General features: G+C 35.8%; 1 protein-coding gene across 1 annotated transcript in view; it reads left to right on the plus strand.

The window, feature by feature from the left end:
• LOC109033252 (frequenin-1) overlaps positions 1–11,295 on the plus strand; it is a 282,836-nt gene extending 271,541 nt beyond the window's left edge. The window contains exons 9-10 of the mRNA XM_072304796.1: positions 7,697–7,967; positions 10,608–11,295. Of these exons, the coding sequence (XP_072160897.1) occupies positions 7,697–7,924 (228 nt within the window). The 3' untranslated portion in view covers positions 7,925–7,967; positions 10,608–11,295. The remainder of the gene's footprint in view (positions 1–7,696; positions 7,968–10,607) is intronic.
• Positions 11,296–13,368: the final 2,073 nt, after the last annotated feature.

Here is a 13,368-nt window from a genome sequence, read left to right on the forward strand (position 1 = left end):
TATTCTTGCTATCCTCAAGAATTATTGCCCTTCTACTGACAATAAGGAGGAATGTAGACAGTTTTTTTACTCTCCTGAAAAATCGTGTTTTCGAGATACGCACTTCTGCACTTTCACCATCGAAGTGCCGTTGTATGTACAGCCATGAATGAGGGCTGCGGAATAAGCGGAAAATGCGCTAAAAATGGGAATGATTTTTTTTGCGATTACAATGATTGATAGACTAATCACTACCTACACTCAGTGCAACTTTATGACAGGTCAGTGTAATAAATTGTAAATTCTACCGAGAAGAACTAGGTCAAAATCTTTTAAATCTTCTCAGAGTCATTACATTATGCGGTGGAAAGCAGATCTATACGAACTTGGCGGCATCCTCTTATTATAACCGTTTGGTTCAATATACTGTTTAAAAAATTTAGTGTAGTTTTTTGTTTCAAGAAAAAAAAATAAATATTCAATAAAATATACTTCTTTCTTCAATGTGCGAGTCAACTCTATCCTCACGACTCCCTTTTCAACTATTTCAACTGAATTTAAGATATAATGGGCCTGTTGCATGCAAGAGATACAGCCGTGCGAATAGACTTTTCAGAGGTTAAATGACACGAAAATTACGATGGTCACATTAAAAAAGTCTAAAATACACTCCTTACTGCGCATTTTGCGTTGTGAGGAACGCGCTTTTTCAAATTTCCCGCGTCTGAGGGCAGTTTTCTAACGGAAACAATTAACGGCAACTCGCGGCTATTTCCGGTCAACTAAAACTGACAACATAACCTAAAAATCGGAGCTCGTGATATCGTGAAATGAAATGTAGAAGGATTGCGTTGGATATTTAAAAGTTGATCGATTTGGTTACCGCATAAAGCGTATATGGACCACTATAAGAGATCACGTTGGGTTTGTAAACAAACTGAAGGAAAAAATAACAACACAACAACAACGACTCGGCATCTTCCGGAAATCACCGAGCCCGCCGTTTGCTCGTTTCCGGTGATTAGAAAACTGCCCCCAGACGCGGAAATTTGAAAAAGCGCGTTCCTGACAACGCAAATTGCGCAGTGAGGAGTGTATTTCAGACTTTTTTAATGTGACCATCGTAATTTTCGTGTCATTTAACCTCTAAAAAGTCTATTCGCGCGGCTGTATCTCTTGCATGCAACAGGCCCAGGTCGAATGATCAATTTCATATATGAACAAATCTAGAAAAAAAGATTTTTTCTAGTCACGACAAAATGGGCCCTGGTATTAGAATGGTAGTCATTGATCGGTTAAACGATTGCTTTATAAAATTTGAAACCTGGGGGAATAAAAAATTGTTTTTAAGGTTATACATAGGCTGTCCAAAAAGTACCGAGACTGGTTCTATAACTCAAAAGTCAAGATAGCTAGAGGCTTGATCTTGGTCTTATTTGAAAGATCAACTCAATATCTATCGATTGAGACCAAAATCAAAACTTTCGGCCAAATATTTCAAAAGTTACAACACTGTTTGTAAAAAAAAATATCTAGACCCCCTACCGTTTTTTATGACTATTTTCTCTTGCCGGAAACACTCTCTAAATTAATGATCAGTGCACGGTTCTTTTGCAACTAATCATGGCAAAAACTAATTGATTTAGAAACACTAGCTGTCGTCCGACTACGGGTATAAGGGTTCAAAGTCAACGGGAAAAGAATAAACCGTCGGTCAGCCACCCGCAAAAAACCAGAGAAATTTTCGGCATTTGTTGACAGTTCACAGTGCGTGCGTGGTCTTCGCTGCAGATGGTGAGTGATTTTGTTTCTGTGTTCGAAATGTTTGATACCACTGCTTTATCTCTTTCCATGATAGTATCAAAAATTTTGAACACAGAAACAAAATCACTCACCATCTGCAGCGAAGACCACGCACGCACTGTGAACTGTCAACAAATGCCGAAAATTTCTCTGGTTTTTTGCGGGTGGCTGACCGACGGTTTATTCTTTTCCCGTTGACTTTGAACCCTTATACCCGTAGTCGGACGACAGCTAGTGTTTCCAAATCAATTAGTTTTTGCCATGATTAGTTGCAAAAGAACCGTGCACTGATCATTAATTTAGAGAGTGTTTCCGGCAAGAGAAAATAGTCATAAAAAACGGTAGGGGGTCTAGATATTTTTTTTTACAAACAGTGTTGTAACTTTTGAAATATTTGGCCGAAAGTTTTGATTTTGGTCTCAATCGATAGATATTAAGTTGATCTTTCAAATAAGACCAAGATCAAGCCTTTAGCTATCTTGATTTTTGAGTTATAGAACTAGTCTCGGTACTTTTTGGACAGCCTATAAAGTCGCTTTATAACGCACTCTGGCGTTCTACGACACCCAAACGCCACATATGCCTGTCTTCCCAGAGGTTATCGGGCAACTGACACCGCAACATCTCTTCGTCAACGCCCTGCCGCCAACCCTTTACGGGACGTCCCCGTCGCCTCTTCCCAGGTGGTACCCAATCCAAAACTTGAGGACTGTTTTTAAGGTTATAACATTTTTACTTTAATTCTTCTTTTCTATTTAATTCTGTTTAAAGAACAAATCACGGAATACCTAGAAGTATGTTGCCAGCTAAATTTTGAGATTTTTTTCTATGATTCTCTTAACGATCTATGTGCGGGAAAAAATTGTTTATTATATTTTTACATTTTACATATATTTTATACTAGGGGCTTACGGAGCTGCTTCGCAGCCCGTTATTTTTCATGTGCACCTTTCCCTTTCACATGTCTTTTTTTTTTTTTTTTTTTTTTTTTTTTTTTTTTTTTTTTTTTTTTATGATGACAAATTATATTCATTGAACCGACCGAAAATTGGATAACGAAATTTTCATCAAAGTTCTGATCATCAATTTCATGCTTCCGAAATGAAGAAATGAAACTTTGATTTTCTTTACTAATGATAGAGTTAAGTTCTTGCTTCAACAAAGGAAGATGCGAAGAATTCTGGAAAACGCGACCACGTTTTGGAGGACGACCGCTTCGGTTATTGAAAACTTCACTCATAACAACTGTTAAATTTAAAATTAAAATTAGACGTTTTAAAATTTTTATTCTTTTAAAAAATCATAACTAACGAAGTTCATTTACTGATTTAAAAAAAAAACAAATCAGAAGAAAAAGGATGGAAAGAAAATGGGAATTCGTAATAAACATATTGATACACATTGAAAAGAAAATAAATGACAGCGTGAAACAATAAATATATTAATACACATTGAAAAGGAAATAACTAACAGCGTGAAACATTCTGATTGGAAATGAGAAAGAAAAATTGGAGGTTATTGACTTGATGAGGAAAAATTGGAAATAGGAAAAAGATGGAGCCAATCACGATTTGGGGGTGAAATTGGAAAAGAAAAAACGCGGGAAAAGATAATATGACAAAGCGTAAAAAGAAAAATGTAAGTTGATGGCAGTTGAGTCTTGGAGGTAACCTCATTTAATGATGATTGTTGAATGAAAACAGCTGATTAAAAGACAGCAAATAGTAAAGTAAGATGCGTAGCAACAAAACTTTTCCGAAAAACAAAAAAACAAAAAACCCCTACTTCCCCTCATCCAATTTATGAGTTTTTAGGGATTTAAAAATCGGGGTCGAACCCCAGAAAATAATTTATAATTTTCCCGAAGCATTGAGTACAACACCTTTCAAATGAACCAACGCCCCTCGCGATCAGTACAGAGGTTAATTCACAATTTCATTCTATTTTTCAATTTATACATATACTAGGGGCTTATGGGGCTGCTTCGCAGCCCCTTATTTTTCTGCACACTTTTCACTTTCACTGGTTTTTTTTTTTTTTTTTTTTTAGTTATTTTCATTTAATTTTCTGTTTTGTCTTGAATGGTTATTTTTTTTGAGAGAATAAATATAACAAATGTTTTCAAAATTGTAATTTTATTTAGTAAACTTTAACAAATTTTTGTTTTAATCTTCATACAAAATTATTTTTAGGTTTTACATTTGTTTTCAAACTAATTTTAAGAAGATCTTTTTTTATTTTTTGAATACTTTGCTTTTTTTTCGATTAAATTGTTGATTCTGCCATTTCTGTCCTGCTTTTTTTCCTATATTCCTACAACTTTGTTCTTCTTCTGTCTTTTCTTTTTTTGTCTTCTTCAGTAGCTGTTCCTTCTGGTTCTTTTGCTCCTGTTTAATCATCTAATCTTCTTCGTTTTTTCATTTCAGTCTGCTTTCTGTTTCCGTATTTGCTGGAATTTTTCTTGTTTCGTTATCTTACTATTCCACATAGTCAGTTTTTTATTACCATGTATGCTAGCTTAACTTGTTTGATAAAAAATGGTTTTTCCCAAGTCTCGTATTCAATTTCATGGTAGCTTCGCAAAGGTTATGTCAATGAAAATGTTTAAAATATGATTTAATAATGTTTTTTTTTTTTTGTCAAGTAACATTTGTATCAGTATTCCAAGCTTTCATATCCAATCGTTTAAACTTATTTAATTTCATTTAATTTTTTCTTTTAATAGAAAATCCTCTCTCTGCTGCTTTTGAAATGTAATTTTCAATTTTTTTGTCGTTTGTTAATTGTCAGTGGTGTTTTTTTTGTTTAGACTCTCGCCCGTTTCCATTCACAATTGCGCTACTTAATAATTTTTCTTTTTTCTTACCCGTTGCCCTTTGAGTCTTTAATTTTTGCTGTTCTTTTTTTCATGGTTCCAGTTTTGTTTGTAAGTTTTGTTCTTCTTCTATCTCACCAATAATACCTGTAACATCTATTTAAAGAAAGAGGAATAAATATATGGATAGTATATATTAGTAGTATATATTTAATAGTATTTGTGTTTTGTTACCTTAAGGCACGACTGGTTAAACTTGTCTGAAATCGCGCTAAATAATATAACTTTGCCACCGAAGGGGGCGTGTTCCAGATGCTTTGATTCATTTTTCATTATATTCCTGAGGAGTTTGTCTATGCATTCCATAGAGGCAGCGGGAATGATTGATGCTTCATCTATTAAGATTAACGAAGCTTTACGCAATATATCTGCTTTTTCAGAGTTCAACTCAATTCCGGAACTCAATTCCTCCAAACATCCGGAATGCAGCTGCATTCCGGATGCGTTAAGGGTGGGAAGGAGGGAGGGACGGACTGAGAAACTGAAAAAAGTACGTTACGTAACGGTAAATATTAAATAAACTTACCTATATATGGATCCTTGAACTTTAAAGCAATAAGGTCCATCACCCGGAATATCAATTCGATTTGCAGAGAAAGAGGCAAAAGCAACAGCGATATTATAATTTCTGATATGCTTTATGAAATTTGGAGAATATAAAAATAATGATTTCAAATCGGTATTTGTCCGAATACTCGGTAAAGAAATTAAGCCATTTTGGCAGCAGTTATTAAAATGACCATTGGACATTTCACCCTGAAAATGGCGAGCATCACAATGATGACAAATTATATTCATTGAACCGACTGAAAATTTGGTAACAAAATTTTCATCAAAGTTCTGATCATCAATTTTATACTTCCGAAATGAAGAACTGAAACTTTGATTTTCTATACTAATAACAGAGTTAAGTTCTTGCTTCACTAAACGAACATGCGAAGAATTCTGGAAAACGCGACCACGTTTTGGAGGACGACCGCCTCGGTCATTGAAAATTTCACTCATAACAACTGTTAAATTTAAAATTAAAATTAGTAAAAATTATTATTATTTTAACAAAATCATAACTGAAAAGTTCAATATTTAAATTAAAAAAAATAAACCAGAAGAAAAAGGATGAAATGAAAATGGAAATTAATAATAAACATATTTATACACATTGAAAAGAAACAGCGTGAAAAGTTCTGATCGGAAATGAGAAAAAAACTTGGAGGTTATTGACTTAATGAGGAAAAATTGGCAATAGGAAAAAGATGGAACCAATCATGAAAAACCGTAAAAAAAAACGCGGGAAAGAAAAATGTAAGTTGATGGCAGTTGAGTGTTGGAAGTAACCTCACTTAATGATGATTGTTGAACGAAAACAGCTGATAAAAAGACAGCAAACAGTAAAGTAAGATGCGTAGCAACAAAACTTTTCCGAAAAACAAAAAACAAAAAACCCCCACTTCCCCTCATCCAATTTATGAGTTTTTAGGGATTTAAAAAATCGGGGACGAACCCCAGAAAATAATTTATAGTTTTCCCGAAGCATTGAGAACAACACCTTTCAAATGAACCAACGCCCCTCGCAATTAGTACAGTGGTTAATTCACAATTTCATTCTATTTTTCAATTTATACATATATTAAGAATTGTCGATGTATGAGAAGGCTGCTGAGAAATTGTTATGCTTGGCATCTTCACTCAACGTAATTGAGATGGATGCATGCTGCTAAAGCAGTTAAAGCACCTGCCGCCAATCTTCGATCAGAAACTTCGTCGAATAATTATAATTTACGTCCTCAGGATAGCGAGGCTTCAGTCAGCGCATCTATTTTGCTGAGTTTCGAAAGTAAGTTGCTTGGCTAATTTTTATTGCGGGAAGTTCTCGCGATAAAAAATCTGCGTTCTTGCCGGGAAGCCTGCAAAATAGGTAACTCAGTTTTGTAGATTTTGTAAAACTGAATAACTTGAGAAGGAGGATTACTCACGATCAGTAAAATATTGTGGAGTTTTTTTGTTTGTTCTTGAAGTTGAAGTTGCGCATGCTGTAAGCGGGAAACATTCCCTGATAAAAATTGGCAGTAGAATCTGTGTTCCAAAATACCTTAGACCTGCAACCGGCTGTAAGATTTCCAATAGCTTCTATAGCCGGCTACACAATTTCTTATTGCCTTTCGTAGCCGATGGCGATTAAGCAACAGCCAGGCGATAAAGTGTATGCTAAACGTTACTAATTACCGATGCTAGGATTTAGTGAGTTTTTGAACTACTGCTCTCTTTTTGGGCCATCTTGATTTATTTTGCGAGAAAAGCTCCGTACTTTTGATGGATGCCTGCCAGTCCTAATATATTAGAGCGCCTTCAGTTTCGTATGATACTGTGCAATACCTCTGGTGTGAAATAGTTGCTGTAAGCGCCGTGGCATGGCACGGTGCGGCGCGGCAGGCGGGCAGCCAGCGCGAAACGCGCATTGGCGCCTACAAACCTAACAGGGATACTTCACGCGTTGCGCAATGCGTGAAGTATCCCTGTTAGGTTTGTAGGCGCCAGTGCGTCGCCGCACCGCTTTGTGTTAGGCTCTAATATTTAAACTAGCGGAGTCGGCGTTATTCACCTCATGATTTTGAAATGTTCGCACATCCTGTATGGATTATTCTCATTTTAATTGATAAAAAAAAATATGTATTAAAGGAAAATACAATGTAAGTGTGAAGCCCGGCGATAGGAACTATAGCCCGGCTGCATAATTTTTTATCGCTTCGTATAGCCCGGCCGTACGATTTTCTCCGTATTCTACAGCCAGATATATGATTTTCTGTAGCCTTCTTTAGCCGGCTATAAAAATTCCTATGGTATTTTGAAACGCAGCTCTTATCGCCAATTTTTACCAGGGTTATGGAGAGCGCGTTATGCGTAAGGCGCGCCGGATCAAATGAAGGGGCCAGAACGAGATACGCATTTCTGCACTTAAGCCCGAGATACGCTGTTGCTTTTCCTGCAATACTCATGATTTGTTAGATTTTTCATCTTTTTTTCCCCTCTTTTTTTTATCAGGGTCAACAGCCGCAGTCTGACGACGATAACACGCCTCAGAGACGCGTGGACAAGATCTTTGATCAGATGGACAAGAACCATGATGACAAATTGACACTGGAGGAATTCCGAGAGGGGAGCAAAGCCGACCCCCGAATCGTCCAGGCCCTGTCCCTGGGGGGCGATCCTGCCTCCGCCGCAGCCGCCGCCGCCAACAGCGGGGGTGTCGAGCCCCGACTCAGTAAATAACAACCCTCCACCCCTCACCTGACACCTGAACCTTTTCTCTTTTGTAAATACTCTCGCAAAGCTTCTTTTCTAATTTTTAAACACACTGAAAAAAAAATTCTGTGTTTTTTAGGAAAGGTAAAATTACCAAGAATTCAGGTTCTATTTGATCCCAGTTATTTCTTGGTAAAATTACCATATATGAATTGGTAATTTACCGAGAATCTCGGTAAAATGATTGAACTTCTCGGGAATTTTACTGGACCTTGGTTAAAACGCAATAATTTTTTTTATCGATTGTAGTAGAATTACGAGATAAAATGGCAAAGTTACCGGGTATGATTACCAATAAAAGTGGTATTCTTACTTAAAAAAAAAAACAGTAAAAATACCGGTTTTCAGGTAAGCTTACCAGTCTGTCTTGGTAAAATTACCAATAATTGGTAAAAAAAAAGTGAGATGGTAAAGGTACCAACGGACCTTGGTAAAAACGCAGAGAATTTGTTTTCAGTGCACTTGTTTCTTTTTTTGTAAGGAACATTTTTGTTTGTGCTGGGAGACTCTTGGATTAGGCCTCGGTTATTAGATCGAACTTGAAACTTGAACACAACACTGCCGCTAAGGAAAAACGCCGTATGAACTTCGAGAGTTGCCAAATTTCCCTTGAAAAACATGTATTTTTGACAACATTCGTGCATGTTTTTCCTGGAAAAATTTAGTAAATGGATTGCATTTTGCAATAAGGAGCCACCACTTGCTCTTTGATAAAGCACATATCTGCATAGGGTAAAACATGTATGTTTTTTTAATTCCAGATAGTTTCCTTAGCAAAAATTGAATTGCGTACAAAATTGTCTGAAATTTTTGGAAAATAATATTCGCAATATTCCCAGTAAATTCGGTTTTAATCTGAGGAAACTTGGCAACGTCTAAAGGCTCATGCCAACATTTCTTCGATAAAATGTTTCTTTTTGAAGAGAGCTATGGATATTTTTCCTTAAAATTTTCAGGAAATTTACGTGAAATTGCGAACAAAATGATCTGAGAAATTGTAGGGAAAACGTTTACAAATTTTCTCGAAAATTCGTGATTTATTCAAGGAAATTTGGCGACGCCTGGAGGTTCAAATGGCGTTTTTCCTTAGCACGGAAGAACAGCTTTCATTCAAGGGGACAAAATCTTTTCCTCGGGAGAAAAATTTATTTATGTTAAGATTTTCAATTTCAAAGTATAATTCAAAGGTGACCTCCATCATCAGGGAAAAAAGTAAGCAGCACGATTGAAGTATAAAATAATCACGAGAGATTGAAAAACTCCTGCCTTTTGGAATCAACCCCAATTTCACCATTAATAGAGCTAAAATCTTCCTACACTAAAACATGAAAGACTCATCTTCATAATCATTTCATAGAACTAGAATTTAAGAAGGAAAAGTTCTGAAATATCTCCTTGTAAATGTTCAAGTTAATGCGAATGTATGTCTGTAAAATACAAAACATGGTTTTATACTTCTCTGTTAGAGCTGAGACATACTCTATCTATGGCTAAAAGAAACTATTGTGTAGGTATCTCAATGGCAACGTTTAAAAATTCCTGATTATGTTTTATTTTTATTCATTTATTTTTTTTTAGGAAAACTACCGGGAAACTTTTCTCAAAATTTTGTGAGATTTTCTTCTTTAAAGAGTGTTAATACTCAGAGAAAATTTCAATAGAAAGTGTTGGTTAGTTTTTCTTGGAAGGAAAAAAACATAAGTGGGAACCCATGTGTCAGAGGTACACACTTTTTGAATTTAGCCATCGATAAGATGAGTCAAAAATAGAACAGGATTATTTTGTTATGATGAGAGGAAAGATATCTGGAAATACTGTGGTTCTTTGAGTTTATTGCATTGCTATTTGAAAAGTATGGCAAGAAGCAGTGGTGGGGCGTGAATGATCGATTTTCGATATTTCTCTATTTGAAGCTATGGTAAGATATCTATTATAATCTTTTTCCATAGGTTTCAATGTCAGATTAATCGATATATGGCAACGGACGCCACGCCACTGGCAAGAAGACGATTGAAAGGCTCGTAAAAATAGTCAGGAAGCAGAGGAAAAAGTTTGATAATGTAACGCAAGTTTTTCTTTCAAAAAAAGGAAAATATCAGAGATATCTGCCAAAATCAGAGTTTAAGAATAGGTACTTTCTAATTATTCGATACAATTATTTTTAACGATGCTTTTATGAAGTTTGTAAAATGATTCCTTTTTCCAAATGATATAGCGCTGGACGTATATATTATTTTCCTCCACCTTTCTTGTTTGATTGCACCAGCTCAGAGAAGATATTCTTTCAGATGTTATAATAGGCCGTCCTGGAATTCAGAGTTCCGTCCAAGTCACTGGTATTTGCTTCAAATAACAAAAAATCTGAGTTGACCACTCTTGAATCTTAATGAAATATTTGTAAGAAAATAGGATGCTTTGAGACTTCGTTCCCTTGGACGAAGCTCTCATGATATCCAACACGTTGGGAGTTTTTTTGGATTCACCACCAAAACAAGCAAATGGATGCAGCCATGAAAAACAGCTGAGGGATAATGTGAATTTTATGATATAGTCTCTCTTCTGATTAATTATTTTTTGGGTTTTTAGTATGCGAACTACGATCTCATATATGCTGTAAACATGATCAAAACTTGGTATATATGTATTACAGGTCATGGGCGTACCCACAAATGGCAAAGGAAACGTATAAAAAAAGTTGAACAATCTTGACGGAAATCTCTAAAGAAAACATTTACTCCGCTTGGGACTTAGATTTTCAGTTGAGTTTAATTTTCATGTTTTTCAGGGCAAAATCTAAGACTTTGTTTAAAAACTTAACTTAGCATTTGGGCCCATTTTTCGAAAGTATGTTTTAATTATCGGCTTTCACAATTTATTATAACTGTTAATAATGAAAATGTTCATTTCAATTGCTTTTTAAAGCTTCTCAGGCTGGTTGTACTTACATACCTCTGGAGATTGGAAATGTTAGGCAAGAAAAAGCTAAGGTGATCGGTCAGTCTCATACCCCTTAAAAAATTAAGGAATCTCAAAAGAGAGACGAAAAAATTGTCTTGGCGATCTAGGGGATGATTAACAGTGATTATCACCACGTGCTTTTGAATGAAAATTCATGAATGTACTTGTATGAACGCATCTTCCCACCATGAGTGCATCTCCATATCTTTATTTATCCAGAGGTAACTGTTTTTCGAAAATATGCGCCTGAATTGTTAATTAGTATTTTTGAATTTTCTGCATGCATGCCGGCAAATATTGATAACTCAGTTTGTTTGATTCAGATTATGTACTGTACAGCTATGATAATATATTTTAATTAAAGTACGCTATGTAAAAGATGTCTGCCTAGTTTCATCAGCTTTTGTTGAATTACCAGTCTCCTTATACAGTAATTCATAGATTGTACTGCTGCATCTCTAATGGGACATCTTTGATGGGGCATAAGACTTTCTGTCCAAGAGAGTTGAATTTGAAAAAGTAGGAGAGAGTAGAAAGTCAGAAAAAGAAGGACTTATTCGGAGAGTATGTTCGATATCAAAAAAGAAATTCCCAAGACTTCTATCTCACTTAGGGTGGTTTGAAACCTCTGAAACCTATTTTATTATGTTGAGGAAGAACAATGCAACATCATTTCTTGGAATTTTTTCAAAATTTTCTTCAACACAGAGTGGAAAAATCACTGAGGGTTTCAAGAACGGGTGTTGAGTAGTTTTCTACCAAAAAATAAAGTATTAGAGGGAGTCCGCAACATCACAAATGGAGATACGTTGCTTCGAAGTTTCACAAACGATAAGTATCAACAATTCAGAGTTATTTCCCTCTGAAAACCAGCGGATATTTATTAAGTTGAATGTGAGTAAAACTAACCTAACTCATTTAAAAAGAAAAAAAAGAATAGGAATTTCAATCGATTACTTTTCAGACGAGAAAACCTAAGAGGTTGGATCAAGTTTCTCTACTAGATTTTTGGCTTCTGGTTTACAAATGTATAGGAAAACAGGTGTGATCATTGCAGTTGCAGCAGAGCATCATGAGAAAAAATTCGTCGAACTGTGACTTAGCAGTCTCACTAACAACACTGCGAGAGACACTCCTGTCTCTCGCAGGTACTGACAGACGGTATGTACACTAACTATGAGTAAGGCGACCTTTCGCCAACTTATTGACAGTGCTCCGGTAAACAGGCCTTCCAAACAGACCTGCGGGTCGATTGTTGAATCGTTATCGAATGACCTTGATCGATAAAAAGCATTGCTGAGATAGGGATTTATCGATCGAGTTCAATCGATAACGATTCAACAATCGACCCGCAGCAACCTCGGACCAGCCAGTCAGAGGCGAGTTGGTTCATTTGTTCATACCTGTTTTTCTCCTGCCATGCTACAGACTGGTATTTTCGACAAATGTTGGCCAAACTAAGCCTACAGGGCCGCATTTATAGTTGTATGTTAAGCAGCTCTTTCCTTAGAAGGCCCAATATGATTTACGGTGATTAAAACTAGCCTAACTCATTTGAAAAGAGAAAAAAGGGAAGTTTAAGAAGATCCTTAACATCACACATGAAAAGGACAATTTCAGCAAATCTTGAGTAAACGTCAACGATATAACTCCAAAAATGGATCCTTATGAAGGATTACAATGGTTTGCCTCTTCAAAATATCGAGGAAACAAGGTATTCTTTCACTTGTTTTGAAAATTTAAAGGTAGGTCTGTTTTTACCTCAAATTTTGTCTAAATAATAAGATTTTGCCCCTGTATTTTAATTTCTTTCGAGGGAAAATTCCTGCTATCCCTTGCAAGAATCTATTTTTGAAATTATTCTGTTGAATTTTACTCAAAATTCATTAGAATTGTCCTTTTCATGGTGCAACGTTGAGAATCTCCTTAAATTTTCCTTAACTATAATGAAAACTGTCATGGGCTTCCTAAGGAAAGGACCTGTTTACGGCGCAGTGGTGTGGCATGCTTTGCGATATATTGATTGATCTGCCAATTAAACCTATGGAAAAGGATCGATAAAGAGGATATTTGCAACGAATACCTCAATGATCGATTCTTTACCATAGCTTCGAATGGAGAAATATCGATAATATCGATCATTCACGCTTCACCTCTGGTTTGCGGAACGATTATAAATGTGGCTCTTTGAGGTAACATGGGTCTCATGAATTTCAGAACCGGGAGGCTCACAAACATTCGGAGAGTTGATTTTGAAATCTTTTGACCTTGCACTTTACCCAATTAACACATAAGATAAAAAAGTAGGTGCTACTTTTCTTTTCAGCTTCGATGATCTCAATCTGCACATGACGTCCAATCAAAAAATATTGTTCAAATGTCCTGATCGTTGTTTGATGCTTATTTTGTGAAATTAAGTATAACAATCATGGTAATTGATTAATTATCTTAAT

The sequence above is a fragment of the Bemisia tabaci genome, chromosome 10 (genome assembly GCF_918797505.1).
Source record: "Bemisia tabaci chromosome 10, PGI_BMITA_v3".
Classification (NCBI taxonomy): domain Eukaryota; kingdom Metazoa; phylum Arthropoda; class Insecta; order Hemiptera; family Aleyrodidae; genus Bemisia; species Bemisia tabaci.